This window comes from Schistocerca nitens, chromosome 1 (assembly GCF_023898315.1).
Source record: "Schistocerca nitens isolate TAMUIC-IGC-003100 chromosome 1, iqSchNite1.1, whole genome shotgun sequence".
Classification (NCBI taxonomy): domain Eukaryota; kingdom Metazoa; phylum Arthropoda; class Insecta; order Orthoptera; family Acrididae; genus Schistocerca; species Schistocerca nitens.
In genome coordinates this window covers 1,024,298,247-1,024,316,618 of record NC_064614.1, presented here as the reverse complement: position 1 = coordinate 1,024,316,618, position 18,372 = coordinate 1,024,298,247, and the positions used below count along the sequence as shown (strand labels likewise).

General features: G+C 39.5%; 1 protein-coding gene across 3 annotated transcripts in view; it reads right to left on the bottom strand.

Moving 5' to 3' along the window:
- LOC126196424 (carboxypeptidase M-like) overlaps window positions 1–18,372 on the bottom strand; it is a 293,433-nt gene that overhangs the window by 6,487 nt on the left and 268,574 nt on the right. Inside the window, exon 11 of one of the 3 annotated variants that reach the window (XM_049934565.1) lies at window positions 2,986–3,054. The exons of the other annotated variants lie outside the window; for them this stretch is intronic. Within the exon in view, the coding sequence (XP_049790522.1) occupies window positions 3,001–3,054 (54 nt within the window). The 3' untranslated portion in view covers window positions 2,986–3,000. The remainder of the gene's footprint in view (window positions 1–2,985; window positions 3,055–18,372) is intronic. 3 annotated transcript variants of the gene reach the window in all.

Genomic DNA, 18,372 nt, shown 5'->3' with positions numbered 1-18,372 from the left:
GGTAAGATAGATACTGCCTACAGGAAAATTAAAGAGACCTTTGGAGATAAGAGAACCACTTCTATGAACATCAAGAGCTCAGATGGAAACCCAGTTATAAGCAAAGAAGGGAAAGCAGAAAGGTGGAAGGAATATATAGAGGGTCTATACAACGGCGATGTACTTGAGGACAATATTATGAAAATGGAAGAGGATGTAGATGAAGATGAAATGAGAGATACGATACTGCATGAAGAGTTTGACAGAGCACTGAAAGACCTGAGTCGAAACAAGGCCCCCGGAGTAGACAACATTCCATTGGAACTACTGACGGCCTTGGGAGAGCCAGTCCTGACAAAACTCTACCATCTGGTGAGCAAGATGTATGACACAGGCGAAATACCCTCAGACTTCAAGAAGAATATAATAATAATTCCAATCCCAAAGAAAGCAGGTGTTGACAGATGTGAAAATTACCGAACAATCAGTTTAATAAGCCACAGCTGCAAAATACTAACATGAATTCTTTACAGACGAATGGAAAAACTGGTAGAAGCCGACTTTGGGGAAGATCAGTTTGGATTCCGTAGAAATACTGGAACACGTGAGGCAATACTGACCTTATGACTTATCTTAGAAGAAAGATTAAGGAAAGGCAAACCTACGTTTCTAGCATTTGTGGACTTAGAGAAAGCTTTTGACAATGTTGACTGGAATACTCTCTTTCAAATTCTAAAGGTGGCAGGGGTAAAATACAGGGAGCGAAAGGCTATTTACAATTTGTACAGAAACCAGATGGCAGTTATAAGAGTCGAGGGACATGAAAGGGAAGCAGTTGTTGGGAAGGGAGTAAGACAGGGTTGTAGCCTCTCCCCAATGTTATTCAATCTGTATATTGAGCAAGCAGTAAAGAAAACAAAAAGAAAAATTCGGAGTAGGTATTAAAATCCATGGAGAAGAAATAAACACTTTGAGGTTCACCGATGACATTGTAATTCTGTCAGAGACAGCAAAGGACTTGGAAGAGCAGCTGAATGGAATGGATAGCGTCTTGAAAAGAGGATATAAGATGAATAGCAACAAAAGCAAAACGAGGATAATGGAATGTAGTCAAATTAAGTCAAGTGATGCTGAGGGTATTAGATTAGGAAATGAGACACTTAAAGTAGTAAAGGAGTTTTGCTATTTGGGGAGCAAAATAACTGATGATGGTCGAAGTAGAGAGGATATAAAATGTAGACTGGCAATGGCAAGGAAAGCGTTTCTGAAGAAGAGAAATTTGTTAACATCGAGTATAGATTTAAAAGTCAGGAAGTCATTTCTGAAAGTATTTGTACGGAGTGTAGCCATGTATGGAAGTGAAACATGGACGATAAATAGTTTGGACAAGAAGAGAATAGAAGCTTTTGAAATGTGGTGCTACAGAAGAATGCTGAAGATTAGATGGGTAGATCACATAACTAATGAGGAAGTATTGAATAGGATTGGGGAGAAGAGAAGTTTGTGGCACAGCTTGACCAGAAGAAGGGATCAGTGGGTAGGACATGTTCTGAGGCATCAAGGGATCACAAATTTAGTATTGGAGGGCAGCGTGGAGGGTAAAAATCGTAGAGGGAGACCAAGAGATGAATACACTAAGCAGATTCAGAAGGATGTAGGTTGCAGTAGGTACTGGGAGATGAAGAAGCTTGCAGAGGATAGAGTAGCATGGAGAGCTGCATCAAACCAGTCTCAGGACTGAAGACCACAACAACAACAACAACAAATCTGCTACTACTTAACCTGACACTAGATGTTTCATCAGAAGCAAAATTATGATTCTCAATTTATGTGATTCTTGAGTGAGCAGTATTCCCTCTATGTATCACAGTTTACAGTTACCTTAACTTTTTATTCAGTTGCGGTCTTGGTCCCTTGTAATTTTTTCCTATTTTTGCAAAAGTTCATAGTCTTTAGTTCAGATACTTATGAAAGACAACTGCAATTACTTTCATAGATATTGCACAAGGCCTTTTTTACAGACTTATACAATTTTGTTCTGTATTCAGTGCACCATAATTAAGAAAAGGAGGGCATGGAGACTATTTCCTGATATTCATAAACTTCAACCGGTCACCTCTGCTTGAGAAAAAAATATGTTGTCTGGCTGATCATTTGTGACAAACACTTTGAACCACATATTAATATAATACACATCATAAATTAGGCTGTAAAACCACAAATAATATTTATCTCACATGTCACTCTTCAAGTTATATTGAAGTGTTTGATTCCAATACAGCACTAACTAATATTTATTGTGCATACACAACTGATTTTGACTTGGGGTAGTCATTGTCAGACTTTTTGCATATCATCATTAAAGTCAAGTGAGCAACAGTAATCGAGTCATCCTGGAACCCTCAAATACATAATTGATACTAATGTTACAATAAAGTTCATGACAGACACTACAGTAACTAGAATCATGATTAGCAAAATCACTTATAGTGACCAGTCAAAGTCAAGATCAGTAATGCTACACAAGAGATGGCGTAATGAATGTATTCTAAGAAAATACTGTATTACACTCAATTACTACATATTCCTCTAGACATTATGAATAGAATTACTGCACTGAAATGTTGGCTTGCTACTTACTACTTACCAAGTCAGTCAGTCAGTCAACAACAAACATACAATAAATCTTTAAAAAATTTGTAACAATTCTTTTTAAATATTAAAACATTAATACTCTTTAATATTTTTGATACTTTGATATAGAGAGTTTATACTGCAAAAAGACTGATAACATAACTGAAATCTTTTTTTATATGCTGTACATCAACTGAATTGTGTTAAAAAAATGATATGTGTCATGTCTTGCAGCATTTAATATTGTTAGAAAGATATTTTCAAATGTGAACCAAAATTGCACTATAGATACTTATAAAACTGGGAACATATTTACACAAGGAATAACAGAAATAAAATGTGATGAAGCATCACAGGTTGGATACTACTTACAGGTTCAATAGTGTGCTAGACATTAGGGAAGAGAAACGTATCCTCAACCAGTGATGCTGGTGCCACCAGCTGAAAACATAACAGAAGTGCTATGTGCAGTGTGCTATACAGGATTAGTACCAATAGAGCCATCTAAAAGTATTACATGCAAATGTTAGATTACAGTTCACAATACATGTCTATATGACTACATACACTACATTGTTCTTCCTGCGCCCGGGTTCGATTCTAGGCGGGGTCAGGGATTTTCTCTGCCTCGTGATGACTGGGTGTTGTGTGATGTCCTTAGGTTAGTTAGGTTTAAGTAGTTCTAAGTTCTAGGGGACTGATGACCATCGATGTTAAGTCCAATAGTGCTCAGAGCCATTTTTTGAACTACATTGTTGGAAAACTTGTGATCACCATGTCACTGACCTGCTGTTCATTGTTAATATTGATCACTGTAAAATTAAGTTGTTATTTACAGTCATCATGCCATATAAATATTTATGTGTAATATAAATGCCCAAAATAGACTCTATCCACACAGAGATCAGTCATGCATGTTATACATAATGTTCAGTCAACCTTGCATTTTCTGATCCCAAGTAATTTGTTGTTCATGTTATGAACACTAGAGTGCCCAGTCACAAAAGATTTCATCCTGAAGTAAACTAAATGAAACGTGCCTCATGTACACTTGTAAGTAGAGCTTACACTAGGAATGAAAACTATAACATTGATGTATTCATCTGACACACATTGCATGCAGGACACAGGGCACAGTCCCGTGTGAATGACATATTACTACAAGGGGCAATCAAAAAGTTTCTGTGCAAATGCTGTACTGTCTAGAATCAGTAAGCCAATCAGGCAAAATTTTTATAAGCAATCATACCACCTGTGCAATTCCAAAAGATTGATTGCACACCGACCAGTGCAGCACCGCAAAACAGCATCAAGAAATCACGGATCCCAACATCACAAAACAACATCAAGAAGGTGCTGAACTGCACCAATGGAAAGAGCGAGAAGTGACACACCTCCAGGAAGACAGAGTCCAGTGCCCCCTGTCGACGCTGACTTAACCAGCTGCCAATTGCTGGTCGGGCCCCAGTTCGGTTGCAGACCTCAAGAGTATCAGTACCGAGTAATAGGAAGATGATACTTAGCCTGTGTTCTGCAAGTAGTAATAGTGTGTCAAAGTAATTGCATGTATGAGGCACTGGAAACACATGAAGCGACCTCATAACAAAAAGTTAAGTTATGTTTCTTCTGTTAATAGAAATATAGGTTTCTATTAATTTGAAAATATTTTGTACACGTGATTTTGGATTCCTACCACCAGCCATTGAAACTTCTTTCCTTCATTCTGCACATCCTCATCCAACAGGAATTGTCAACTCACCATGGCCTTTTTAAGGGACCAAAGTCATGATAATTACATGGAGAGGGATCAGGATTATAGGGTGGGTGCCCAAGTGTCTTTCACTTGAGTTGATGTAACTTCTACTGGCCTTCCAGATAGACCAGCATCTTGTATCGAATTGCCACCACCACAGAACTTGGTGCACCATTCCACAATGGTGGTTTTCAACATACATCTTGCCCCATACATGTTCTTGCTTCTCTAATGGATGTCTACTGGTGCTTGTCCTTAGACACTCAAGGAGGGAATAGCAGCAAGTTTGTCCCGTTTGAACTCATTTGATAATAGTATCACTATATTTCACATCTCTGCATTTACCATGTCAGAAAGACATTAATACCACACTGATCTCTAGCTTACATTTCAGTGTTTATACACCTGTATCAGAATTGTACTATGTTGCATAAATGCTGCAGCAACACTCCCGCTTTTTGATTGCCCCTTATATTATCATTTTTATATGGCTTGTGGAGAGGCAAAGTGATATGGCTTACCCGGTTTATTCATGCAAAGGCCAACACACAGCTTTTCATGAAGACTCATAGAGTATAGGAACAGCTACAAAGTGGCACATTTATTACTTAACTGTATCAAAGGAAAATTCACTTGAGAAAACTATAAAGCTATCTAACAGGAAGACCGGCCAGTAATTACTTTCAGGAAGTGAGATAATTGGTAGTGCCAATAGAAAAAAGTACAAAAACTATCCAGACTTTCATAACTATTAGTTTTTCCTCAAGGAGGAAAGAGGGATAGGTCAGGGGAAGTTAGAAAGGAAGACACTGGATGAGGGGGCTCATCTGTTGTTCCTGTGGAACATGTCAGCCAACGATTTGTTTTATGTGAACAGTGTATTTAATCTACTAAGTTTCAAGTTTCTTTGCTTTGATTTTGTAGCTCATATCTTCATTTCTGTGATTTACACTTCATATCTTTCAGGATTTTGATTTTTATACTTTGCAATCCCCTTCAACCTATCCATCTTTCTTCTTGGAGGCAGAAACTGCTAGTCCTGAAAATTAGGATAGTTTGTTGTACTATCTGTATCTTTCGACAGTTCTCAGAATTTTATTCTCTGAAGGTAAGTGATGGTCAGTTGTTCCATTACATAATTTCATGTTGGTCATTTGACTAAGAACACAGACTTTACAGCTTAAGTATATATAATTATAAACTATACTTCTGAAGCTTGTCTTTCTGTAATCAGTCCTGTTTATAGGCCAGTTCTTATTAGGTGTAACATTTACTATAATTCCTATTTATCCTTTTTAGATGGGTAGTTTGGAACATTATCACACTCTGATAACATTCTTGCTGGATCTGCAGTTGATTCATACGGTATTCTTGACATGAAATTTCAGCAGTCCATCTGGCTGCTATCTTCAGGTGAGAATGCTGGGCTGGCTGGTGTGACCGAGTAATTCTAGGCACTTCAGTCTGGAACCGCGTGACCGCTACGGTCACAGGTTCGAATCCTGCCTCGGGCATGGATGTGTGTGATGTCCTTAGGTTAGGTTAGATTTAAGTAGTACTAAGTTCTAGGGGACTGATGACCTCAGATGTTAAGTCCCGTAGTGCTCAGAGCCATTTTTTTTTTGAGAATTCTGTGTGCTAAATCTCTCTGGAACAGCTTCCTACCATAAATAGTGGTCCTTTTATATGCCACAGAAAACCAACAGCACATGCTTCAAAAGCTGTTGCTGCTGCAAGACTGTTGTTTTTTTTAATGTTAGATAAAACAGTTGTCCATATTTTATCTAAAGGTTAGCCCATATCTCTATAATATTATCTGCAAGTCAAACTTCAATTTGTTTCTTTAAAAGAAAGTCCTAGTAACAAGACACAAGAACAACTGTGTATCATCATACATCATTCTCTGTCCCTTGGTTAGACAGTGCTCTGCCTCTGCAGATTACTCAAATTCTAGTAATTGTACATGGCAATGGCACTCAATAAATCTGCCATGAGTGGTGTAAATTGTCTGGCTGAATTATGTTTTCCCACAGTGGGAAAGGTTTTGTAAGTGGTGCACTTCCTCAATCTTAGATCCTCTTTAACCAAGCCAAGGTGAGCTCCAGTCTTGGTTGGCTGACAAAAGAAACTTCTAATATTACATATTTCTAAATACTTCCTGTATTTGAAAATATACTCCCAGCATACGATAGGAAAGCAACAAATCTGCATTTATGTTCTGCTGATTCCAGTGAAGGCCCAAGGCAATTAAAATAATCTGAGAAATGGCTGAGCATGTTTAGCCCATGTGGCCTCACCATTAATGTATCATCAGTGTATCTCCGAAAGTAACAGCTTGTGGTATGTGTATTGTCGATTTTCTGTGATATAACAGGGCCACTGTTCCAGGTAGGAATCAGTTCCAGTGAGACTGAGCAAACTGTATTTTCATCTGAAGATGGCAGGGGGAAGGCTCACTAAAATGTTTGTCTCAAGCTGACTGATGATCCGACAGCAGACCTGACAAGAATATTATCAGTTAATACAGACCTGACAAGAATATTATCAGTTAATATGCCAGGAAAATTCACATATCACATGATCATTCTCCATATATAGTTAACTTTCCAGCACTGTTCATAGAAATTTATGTCACAGTTGACATTCATTGATCTGTAGTTCTTGATAGTAAATCCATTCAGCTCAATCTATATTAGATGTGGCTTTCCTTTGCCATTTTTGGATGTCTATTGCTTTTAGTGGTATTGTTCAGGGAACTAGTTGTTTTGTCCAAAATGATTTTTTACAATATACAATGTTTCACTTTGTTTATTTTGATTTTAAATCCCATACCTTCATTTTCACAAGTCCCATTTCATGTCCCTTTTGTTCTTATGTATTATTTCCATATTTATGTTCCTACATATCTTTATCAAACTTTCTCAAAGTGGCTACATCCTTTGCAGACAATGTCAAGAAATATCTCTCTCTCTCTCTCTCTCTCTCTCTCTCTCTCTCTCTCCTCCCCCCCCCCCCCCTCTCTCTCTCTCTCTCTGCTTAGTCAACTCTTTTCTTTACTATTTATCTTTTGCTAACATATTTCAAGAAAAAATCATGTCACTCTCCTGTATGAGTAATTCAACAGTTTTATATGACTCTGTGAATTTGCAAAAAGAAAAAAGTGCTTCTCGCCTATATGAAATTCAAAAGTGACCTGTGGCTCAATCCACTGATACTAATTTTTCCTACTTTTTGCATAGTTTCTCTCTGTCTTCGCAGTTGAAGAACCTAATGTTCCCTGTAAGAGACCCAAATACGTTATCCAAGATGACTAATCATATTGGTTATGTTTTTGATGGGATGCACATTTATTAAACAAAATTTTAATAAAATATGAAGCAAGTAGTGGTTTTCACTCAGTGCTGTAAATAGACACTGTTGGCAGTCATTCTCAGCTTAATGAACAGATACTGCACCACCATTTCCAAGGCATGTTCTCTATTAAGAGGAGCACTGCTTCATCCAGAGATGTTCTTTTGTTCAATTCTCATTAGTCTCTTTTAGAAGTGATCTCATTTACTGGCAATTTTTGGTCAACATTAAGATTTTCACTGTGTGGTTTACGTTTTTGATGTGGTACATTCAGTCAGATTTTAAAATTATTCAATAATGCAGTAGAGGATGTAGATAGAAGTAAAGATGAAAAACCATATTATTAACACTCTGACTTTACAATAAGGACCAACTTATTGTTACTTCCAGCTTTGCGATAAAGCTTCACCTTATTGTAGGATGCACCTTTACAATTTGGTACAGTCATTTACCGTGGAGGATTGCTGATTTAAAAATTCTCAAAGACAAACAAGAATGTGTACTACTGGGAACAAATCTGAAACAAATAAGTTGTATTCTAGATCTGTTTTACCTAGTATAACTTTGACAGATAATTTTAACAGCAGCAACACTCTTTGCTCCAAGATACGAACTAACAAAAGTATGAAGGACTAGCAACTACATGTAGACATGCATACAACAGATTACGTATAAGCTGACAAAAAAAAGCATACTAAGATGAGTAACTACATTGTGTACTGGTACTGTAAATAACAGAATGAATATCATACTCATAATAATTTTTGTAACAGACAACTTTTCTTACATGACTGATGATGTTTTGGAAATGCTTCTGGGAGAAATCTATAACTAAAAAACATGGATTTGTTGAACTGTACTTGTGAAAACAATAGATTTCCAATGTCCTTAGAGGCAGCTGGTAGATGGTTGCAGAGGAAGTCAAGCAAAGATGGGAGACAGCCGGAGGACTTCCAGAAAAAGCTACAACTTGAAAACAAAAGTACATATTTTGTTTTTCTTTGCAATTGCTGTAGAAGCTATGATGAAAAATGTTACGCGGGAACCTATATGTTTGTAGGTTATGGAAACAAGACAGAAATGGCTCCTAATTATTAGAGGGTTCAATGTCTGTACAGGAAATAGTGTGCACACTGATGCTCAACAGAATGATAAAATGCACATTCTGTATCACTAACTGACCACTACTCTTAGGCAATACAGTACAATAGTAGCTTCTTTTGGGGTCAAAAGGGCAGCATGTGGCCCTGTTGGAGCATTTCCTGCTGGTGGAAATGCACTAACAAAACACAGGAAATGCTTTGTATTCCTACCAAGTCCAATGCACGCATGGCCATGCCATGTACCCTAGGCAACAGGTACACTTTGTGTGCATGGCTAACTCATGCAAGGACGGAAAAGCAAATTCCCAATCCTTTAAAATGGGGACCCATCAGCTAAAGGAACCAATTCTAGCAGAAACAATGGCACTCCAGAATCACTGGAGCTTGGCATTGGGCTGATAGCCCAACCTGTAAAAATCAGATGTTATGAAATCTTATGAAGATATAGCCAACCTGACCTGTTTAAGATAAACTGTCAGACGGATATGAGAGGACACAAGGGGAATTGGAATTCAGAACAGGAGCAGTCCAGCATTAAACAGGGGAGGACGAGACAATCTTCTACAGAATGCTAAGGCTCACAAAGGGCTGTCATGCCAATGAGGATGATGATGATATGAGTAGCTTCTTTAAGAGTATACAGTCTTCTACTGTAAAATCAATTTATGTAATGATGCACTGACTTCAAGCATATCATGTTCCCATTGCTGCTCATTCAGTTACTGTTTGGTGTAATTTTTATCTTTCAAGTCAGTGCAGCTGTAATATTGTCTGTGAAAATAATATTATCCATTCTTTTGATAATGGAAAATGGAAAGCTTGAAGTAGAGGTAAAACACAACAATAGTAGAAGTGCTGAGTCACTGACAAGTACATAAACAAGACAAAAACTTCTCTAGCTTATGGATGCATCCTTTTTCAAGCCAACATACAACACACACATTTGGCTATACACCAATTATGCTGAAGGTCTTACTAAGGCCTGCACAGACAGGCACTATCCCCCCTCCCATTCCATTCTACGGGGTTACTCTAGAATTGGCTCCTCAGTTTCTCTACCATTCCACTCCATAACAGTACCCACAGGAAAAACCAACCCTTAAATCTTTCTGTGCAATCTCTGATTTCTCTTATTTTATCACAATGACCATTTCTCACTATGTGGGTTGATGACACTAAAATTTTTTCACGTTCAGTGGAGAAAGCTGGTGATTGAGATTTTGTGAAAAGATCTAGCCACAGTAAAAGATGCCTTCGTTTTAATGATTGCCACACCAACTCACTTGTATCCATGACACTCTCTCCCCTATTTCACGACAATACAGAATGAGATGTGCTTCTTTGGACTTTTTTCGATGTTCCCTGTCAATCCTACATGGTAAAGATCTCAAACTGAGATTTTGTGAAAAGATCTTGCCACAGTAAAAGATGCCTTCATTTTAATGATTGCCATGCCAACTGACTTGTATCCATGACACTCTCTCCCCTATTTCATGACAATACAGAATGAGCTGTGCTTCTTTGGACTTTTTTCAATGTTCCCTGTCAATCCCACATGGTAAAGATCTCAAACTGCACAGCAGTACTCTAACAGAGTATTGAGAAGCATGGTATAAGTAGTCTCTTTAGCAGACCTGTTGCATAGTCTAAGTTTTCTGACAATAAAACAGTTATTGGTTTGCCTTCCCCACTATGTGATAGTTGCAATTTAAGTAATTTGTAAATGTAATTCCTAGGTATTTAGTTGAATTGACAGTATTTGAAGCTTTGTGATTTAACATGTACCTGGAATTTGAGGCATTTCTTTTCATACTCACTCTTCCTTAATCAGAAAAAAGTGCCAGTTTTTGTACTATACAGTTATCTTATTTGAATCATTCTGCAACCGGGTTTGATCATTGGATGTCCACTGTGGTCAGAGACAGTATTTGTGTGTGTGTTGTCCTTGTGTGAACATTTGGTAGAGCTTGTGTGAACATGAACATGGGTGTGTTTTCTATTTCAGACGAATGTACACTCCTGGAAATGGAAAAAAGAACACATTGACACCGGTGTGTCAGACCCACCATACTTGCTCCGGACACTGCGAGACGGCTGTACAAGCAATGATCACTCGCACGGCACAGCGGACACACCAGGAACCGCGGTGTTGGCCGTCGAATGGCGCTAGCTGCGCAGCATTTGTGCACCGCCGCCGTCAGTGTCAGCCAGTTTGCCGTGGCATACGGAGCTCCATCGCAGTCTTTAACACTGGTAGCATGCCGCGACAGCGTGGACGTGAACCGTATGTGCAGTTGACGGACTTTGAGCGAGGGCGTATAGTGGGCATGCGGGAGGCCAGGTGGACGTACTGCCGAATTGCTCAACACGTGGGGCGTGAGGTCTCCACAGTACATCGATGTTGTCGCCAGTGGTCGGCGGAAGGTGCACGTGCCCGTCGACCTGGGACCGGACCGCAGCGACGCACGGATGCACGCCAAGACCGTAGGATCCTACGCAGTGCCGTACGGGACCGCACCGCCACTTCCCAGCAAATTAGGGACACTGTTGCTCCTGGGGTATCGGCGAGGACCATTCGCAACCGTCTCCATGAAGCTGGGCTACGGTCCCGCACACCGTTAGGCCGTCTTCCGCTCATGCCCCAACATCGTGCAGCCCGCCTCCAGTGGTGTCGCGACAGGCGTGAATGGAGGGACGAATGGAGACGTGTCGTCTTCAGCGATGAGAGTCGCTTCTGCCTTGGTGCCAATGATGGTCATATGCGTGTTTGGCGCCGTGCAGGTGAGCGCCACAATCAGGACTGCATACGACCGAGGCACACAGGGCCAACACCCGGCATCATGGTGTGGGGAGCGATCTCCTACACTGGCCGTACACCACTGGTGATCGTCGAGGGGACACTGAATAGTGCACGGTACATCCAAACCGTCATCGAACCCATCGTTCTACCATTCCTAGACCGGCAAGGGAACTTGCTGTTCCAACAGGACAATGCACGTCCGCATGTATCCCGTGCCACCCAACGTGCTCTAGAAGGTGTAAGTCAACTACCCTGGCCAGCAAGATCTCCGGATCTGTTCCCCATTGAGCATGTTTGGGACTGGATGAAGCGTCGTCTCACGCGGTCTGCACGTCCAGCACGAATGCTGGTCCAACTGAGGCGCCAGGTGGAAATGGCATAGCAAGCCGTTCCACAGGACTACATCCAGCATCTCTACGATCGTCTCCATGGGAGAATAGCAGCCTGCATTGCTGCGAAAGGTGGATATACACTGTACTAGTGCCGACATTGTGCATGCTCTGTTGCCTGTGTCTATGTGCCTGTGGTTCTGTCAGTATGATCATGTGATGTATCTGACCCCAGGAATGTGTCAATAAAGTTTCCCCTTCCTGGGACAATGAATTCACGGTGTTCTTATTTCAATTTCCAGGAGTGTATTTTGGCCAAAACCTAAAATGTGCAACAATCTCTTCATTGTGGCTGCCTGTGACCTAGTGTCTTCAGTGAGTAGCACTCTATCCTTCTCATAATGTAGTTGTTATTGCATCCTGGACTTTCCATTCACATAAATATAATTATTTGAAAAGAGTAAGAAACAAAAAATTTGCCTAATAGATGCAGATGAGTATCACATCAGATGAATGGCAAATAGCAATAAACAAATGATATTAAATTCTAACAGCAATTACTATGGCATGTTTATTCTAATCTTCATGCAGTGATGGAGATATTTATGAAGATATGGCAGAATGTACTCACAGTTTTACCTCAGCTGCTAACATATATTTTATTATGTGGTGTGAAATTTTCTTACTTGATACAGAATGCTTGTTTGTACATTGTTTACTATTTATAATTAGTTATTAAGTTGTCTGGTAAGTCACAGACAGCAGTAGTGCTCTGTCTGCTGGTTGGGATATGGGCTTCAGTTCAGTTGTGTTAAATACCAATAATAGTTGAAGACCTTACATACCTTAGTGCTTGAGCATAGTTTCCAGACAGTCTTGTGAACCAGCTCGAGTAAATTTGAAGTTGTACCCTCATTTACATTAGAGACACACATGTCAAAAAATTTTAATGCATGTTTGGAAACTTATTCAATTCAAGGAGAGGAAGTGATAAGTTTATACTGTTACTGTTAGTGTAAGTCTTATTAAATTTTGCAGAATGCAATTCAGAGATGTAAAGAAAGTGACTATATGCTACATACAAAATATGCAAATCATTTGGCAATAAAAGAATAATGTTTTGCCAGGAACTTATGATAGTGCTAAAACTCTCTAATAATCATAGCTTTAAAAGAAGTTTAGGACTTGAAATGAAAGACTGCAAGTGATATATCGTTGTAGAACAACTATTAAAGAAATGTTGTTGATGAAGGATGGAAGGTAGTTGAAAAAGATAGCAAATGTCATGCATAAACTGCAGCAAGTGCAGGCATAACACTGGTTATTGCTATTTTGCATGAGTCAAAAAATTGCACAGAAATTATTCAGTTTATTCATTGTAATTGCTCACTTGTTCTTCCTGGATTTCTACAAAGATTCAATGTATTTTTGTTTTTAGTCAGAAACTGTCAAGATGTTTGTCATTAGTTAATTGGTGTCCCCTTTATTTGTTTGTATATTTGAGATATATGAATAGTATAATAGTGAGCCATCTTAGTGAAATGGAATTACTAATAATGGAATGTTTCCACATGTTGTACCACTGTCTTTCTAACGTTATTATGTTCAATATGTATTGCTACACTGATTTAACAACACTTATACTGATGTTGACATCATGGGTAAGTCAGTTATGAAAATCTATTGTTTCTTGCATTTTGATATTTTTTCTGTTAATTAATGAGGTTACAATTCAGTCTTGATATTTGCAGTGCTTTTTATTTTCAATTGCTTTATTCTGAAGCATTTTCAAGTAACAGCATGCACTCCCAGTAGAGTTTAGTAGTCCATGCTGTGTCTTTTGTCATGAATGGGACAATGCAGCTTGAGTAATCTTTTTAGACTGCCAGCATGCCATGAAGGGTCATTTGAAGTGTAGACTGTACACACTTTGTCAATTTACCCTCTGAAGTGTTATGAGCACAGGAACTGGCCCACAAACTTGATGCTCACCATTTGTACCTTCACCCACTGCTGTGTCCCACAAAACATTGAAGATCAGGCCCACAGTCATTACTGTGGTCAACAACAGCAGCTGATGATCATTATCTACACATTATGTGTCATATGCATCCTGAACAGAATACAATACAGCTGTGTTTTGCCAGTTTAGAGGCAACTGGTAGTCCTGTGTCTACCTATAGAGCATGAAATAATCTCCTTACAATCAATTTAGCCTCTAGGAATACAGCTGTCGAGATGATTTAGTGGTGTGACACATTCAGGAAGACAACAGATCCCTGTCTGGTCATACAGTGTTTGGTTTTCTGTGATTTTCCAAAATCTTTTAGGTGAACACCAGGATGATTCCTTTGAGGAATCACAGTTGATTTCCTGTCCCATCTTTCCCCACCCTAAGCTCATGGTGCATCTCTAATTATCTTGACATCAACAGGTCTTTAAACCCTAATCTTCCTTCCTTCCTTTTAAAGGAATTCATCATGAAGAAAACTACAAACCCCAGCAGCTTGGTGCATGCAGAAAGTTGTCAATGGTGAACCCAGAATCAAACCTGAGTCAGTGGTATTGGACTCTCTTCACCAGTGAATGCAAGACGTCATAGAAGAGTGAAGAGTCATTCAGATAGAAATGCATTTTTGTCTTCTACAGGTGCAGTAGAGATCTACCTGTAAGGCAATTCCAGTCATGGCGCTACTCTTGTACAACAGTCCTAACATTTTTAGCCTCAACAACTTTGACAACTTCAGCCTCCAAATTTTGGATGGCGTGGCAATGATCAACTCCCTTGCCAGCCATGACAGCATCACAAAGGTGTGTGAAAAATAGCATCAGCTTTTTGAGGACTGTCTTGGTGTAGTAAACAACTTTTATGCCTGTATTATCTTGGAAGATGCTGCCCAGTTGCGATTTTTCGAAGTACAAGAGCAAGATCTCTTATTATCTTCACTTCATCCCTAATGCTGCTCAGATCGTGGAACCTTTAAAGGCTCTCAGGTGGAAAAATTTTCCCTCTGTCCGGTCATCTGAACAAAAAATGAGTTTTCAGACATTAAGAAAAGTCTCACTTAGGTATAGATGTCTAGTTCACTTTATTCCTGCTAAATCTGTTTTCCTGATAGTGGATGCCTTCTCCTATGGTGATGGGGTGGTGCTGTCCTACAAGATTGGTACAATGGGCCACCCAATTGTGTTCACACCGAAACTGATTAGCAAAGCTCAGGTAAATTATAATCAACTAATCAACTAGAGCATTGCCCAGTTTTGTCAGTGTCATTATGGACAAAAATGTTTTACTGCTAATGGACTGCAAGCCTCTCATCAGGTTATTACACCCAGCCAAACCTGTGCCCGACTGGACATTGCCAAAATTTCAAAAATGGGTGCTTTCCCTGGTCAGTTATCATTATAGATTTTCTATCACCCCACAACACACCATGCTAGTGTGTATACTTTATCTTGTCTTCCTGTCAGATCAGATGCAGAACTGATTCTCCTGAGGAAGCTTGCTTCCGCATTGACCATGTCAATTAAGCCACCATTGAATCACCATGACCATGGGGCAAGATGGGGCTCCTTTGCCAGTTCATTCAGTCAGGCAGGCCTATGGAAGGATTGGAATTAAGCTTCCCAGTGAGTCTCATTGGTTTTAGTTCTTCCAGCAGGATGCATTTTCAGTCCAGAATAGAGTTGTGCTCTTACACACACCAAATCAACAGACCTGGTTGCTGATCCTGTCATCTCTGTGGCAGGAGGGGTTGGAATTACTTCATAAAGGACATTGAGAAATCATTTGTATGAAGCAATTGGCCAAGTGGCACCACATGTGGCTAGGAATGGACAAGGACATTGAAAACATGATTATGCATTGCAAGGAGTGCACTGAGATCATACCTGCTCCCCCCCGGCAATGAATTCAACATCAATTTTCCAGGGAAATTTTGGGGTTCGCAATGGCTTGTTGTCATGAACACTTTTTTCCAAATTTCCTTAATGTTGACCAGCACAATTTAAGTTTTAGCAACTGTATTCTGTCAGGAAGGATTACCAACCATTGTATCTGGTAAGGGACCACAACTCATTTCAACAGAATTCGTATCTTTCTGTAATGCTAATGGCACTCCCCCCCCCCTCCCCCATATCAGATCAGCACCTTCCTTATCACAATATAGCTGTAAGGCAGAGCAATTTGTTTGTACCATCAAAGCATAAAATTCGAAATTAAGGCTGTCTCACTCCAAGGAAAATGCTCTGCTTCTGTTCTTATTGACATATTGTACGATGCACCTTGGAGATATGTTCCCGGCTGAACTTCTACATGGCAGGTCTTACCAGACTACACTGCATCTCCTCTTTCCTCCATATTCTCCAGGTGCTCCTTTGTCCCCCTTGAAATTCCAAGCCTATGCCCATGGTGTATTTCAGGGTTTTTGACAGTGGTCATTTGTGGGGACCTGGGATCATAGTCTGACTTGTGTGTCTACCGAGATGCCCATTGACCAGGACTTGCAAATGTCATCACAGGACTGCTTCCACCAAGACAGCCAGAAGGCACATATCACCTCTGGTTTTTCTTCTGGTTTTTCTATGGGCCTGTGCAGTGAATGCTGGAATGTGGGTCAACTATGTCTGCACCCAGCTCTTGGTTTAACCTCATCACCCTGCCTCCAGCCCTCCCCACCTTCATCATGGCCCCTCATAGTACACCACAATGGTGAGGCATCTGATGTGGGGGGGGGGGGGAGGAGTGTGGTATCATCAATTTGTACTTCATGATGCGTTCTGCCAAACGCCCACAGCTCTCAACGTCACACAGCCAATGACCAGCCATTCCTGGTTCATATGTAGTGTCACCCAACTATATAGTGCAGGCATAGCCTATGGACATAGTTGCCTCCATAGTAATGCAGCAACACCTTGCTCGTGTACCCATGTCAAACAGCAGCATGATGGTACTGCACCAATCACACAGTATCACGTCATTACAGACTCATTGACACCAGGCATACTCCTACACTGCCAGGGCTTTGTAAGTGTATATGGAACCTCATACCAGGTGGTCTCATCTTGGACTTCACTGCTGCTGGTATCCCAATGCCATGCCATTTAGTTTGCCCTCATCTGTATTTCAACTTCACTTGGAAATGGACTATTCAGGGATTTTTACTACTTGCCACTTTAGCCATCAGATTCATCCACAGACTTTGCTGATTGCCATCCCAGTGACAGTGCTAGCTCCATCATTGAAGTGTTGTATATATCTTCAATTGTAGAGGAATAAACCTTGTTGATTACTCATGCCTTCCGTTATTTGTTGTTATCCCATTTACAGATACAACAAATGTTGTGGAGAGCAAGCCAAGAAGAATTCAAGCGTATTATAGCGCATAGGGTTGAGCAACATGGTATAAGTCATTACTCTGCAGCATATTTTGATTTCATGTATGTGCAAAGCTATGCACTTTTGAACAGATATCCTTTATGTTTGAGTTTCATACAGCTTTTCCCCCCATATTCTAAGCCCACATAAGTCCGCAGACTTGCGGGTGGTGCAAAAACATTTTTAAGCAGTTTATTGTATTTGTGTTGCAAAAGCACTTCATTAGCAATTTTTCTATTGTGTACTGTCTCAAATATAATACCAGGTTAAGTCCAGCATTCTTCCTCATACTGGTATAATTTAATTTCACGTAAATTATGACAGGTTACATTCTTTAGGAACTTAAAGATGATAAAAGAGTAGGGACTGACTCCACTGTCGTGCTTCACTACTGTAAACTAAAAAATGTTGAAAAGTACATTTTTTCATCTGTACTAAAGAAGAACAGTAAAAAGTGGACCGTATCTTGTAATTTTCTTAAATGTTTTTGTGTATTTACAAAGCAATAAATGAAAGAGAGTAATAAAAGTAGTCGATTAGTATTTCATTATTATTTTTTATTTAAAATGGTAATAAAAAGGAGTCTTACATTATATATAGACAAATTACAATAAATATAATTATATACCTGAATGGTTTTGGAAATGAAAAAGATCAGAGTATTATAGTTTTCATTTGGTACAACAGGAAGATCACATACAACTATATTTTCATCAGAACTATGCTGCATGTAATGCTATGAAAAAGAGTGTGTTGTGCAGTTCTGAAGTAATCCAATGCAAGATGTGAAACTAAGTATATATTTCGACTGCATGAGATAGTTCATAGTACTGAGTAAATGCAAAGAAAGACAGGCATGCTGTGAATGAATGTACTGCATAATAAATTTTAGCTGTTCATTTGTACACCTTCTCTTAAGTTTTCATAAAAGTCACATGCATAGTAACATGAAGATATCATTATGTCATATTAGAAAAAGAATATTAAAACAAAAGAAATTCCACAATGGAAACAATTACCAAAAAGGTGGTAAGGCAACCTCTCAT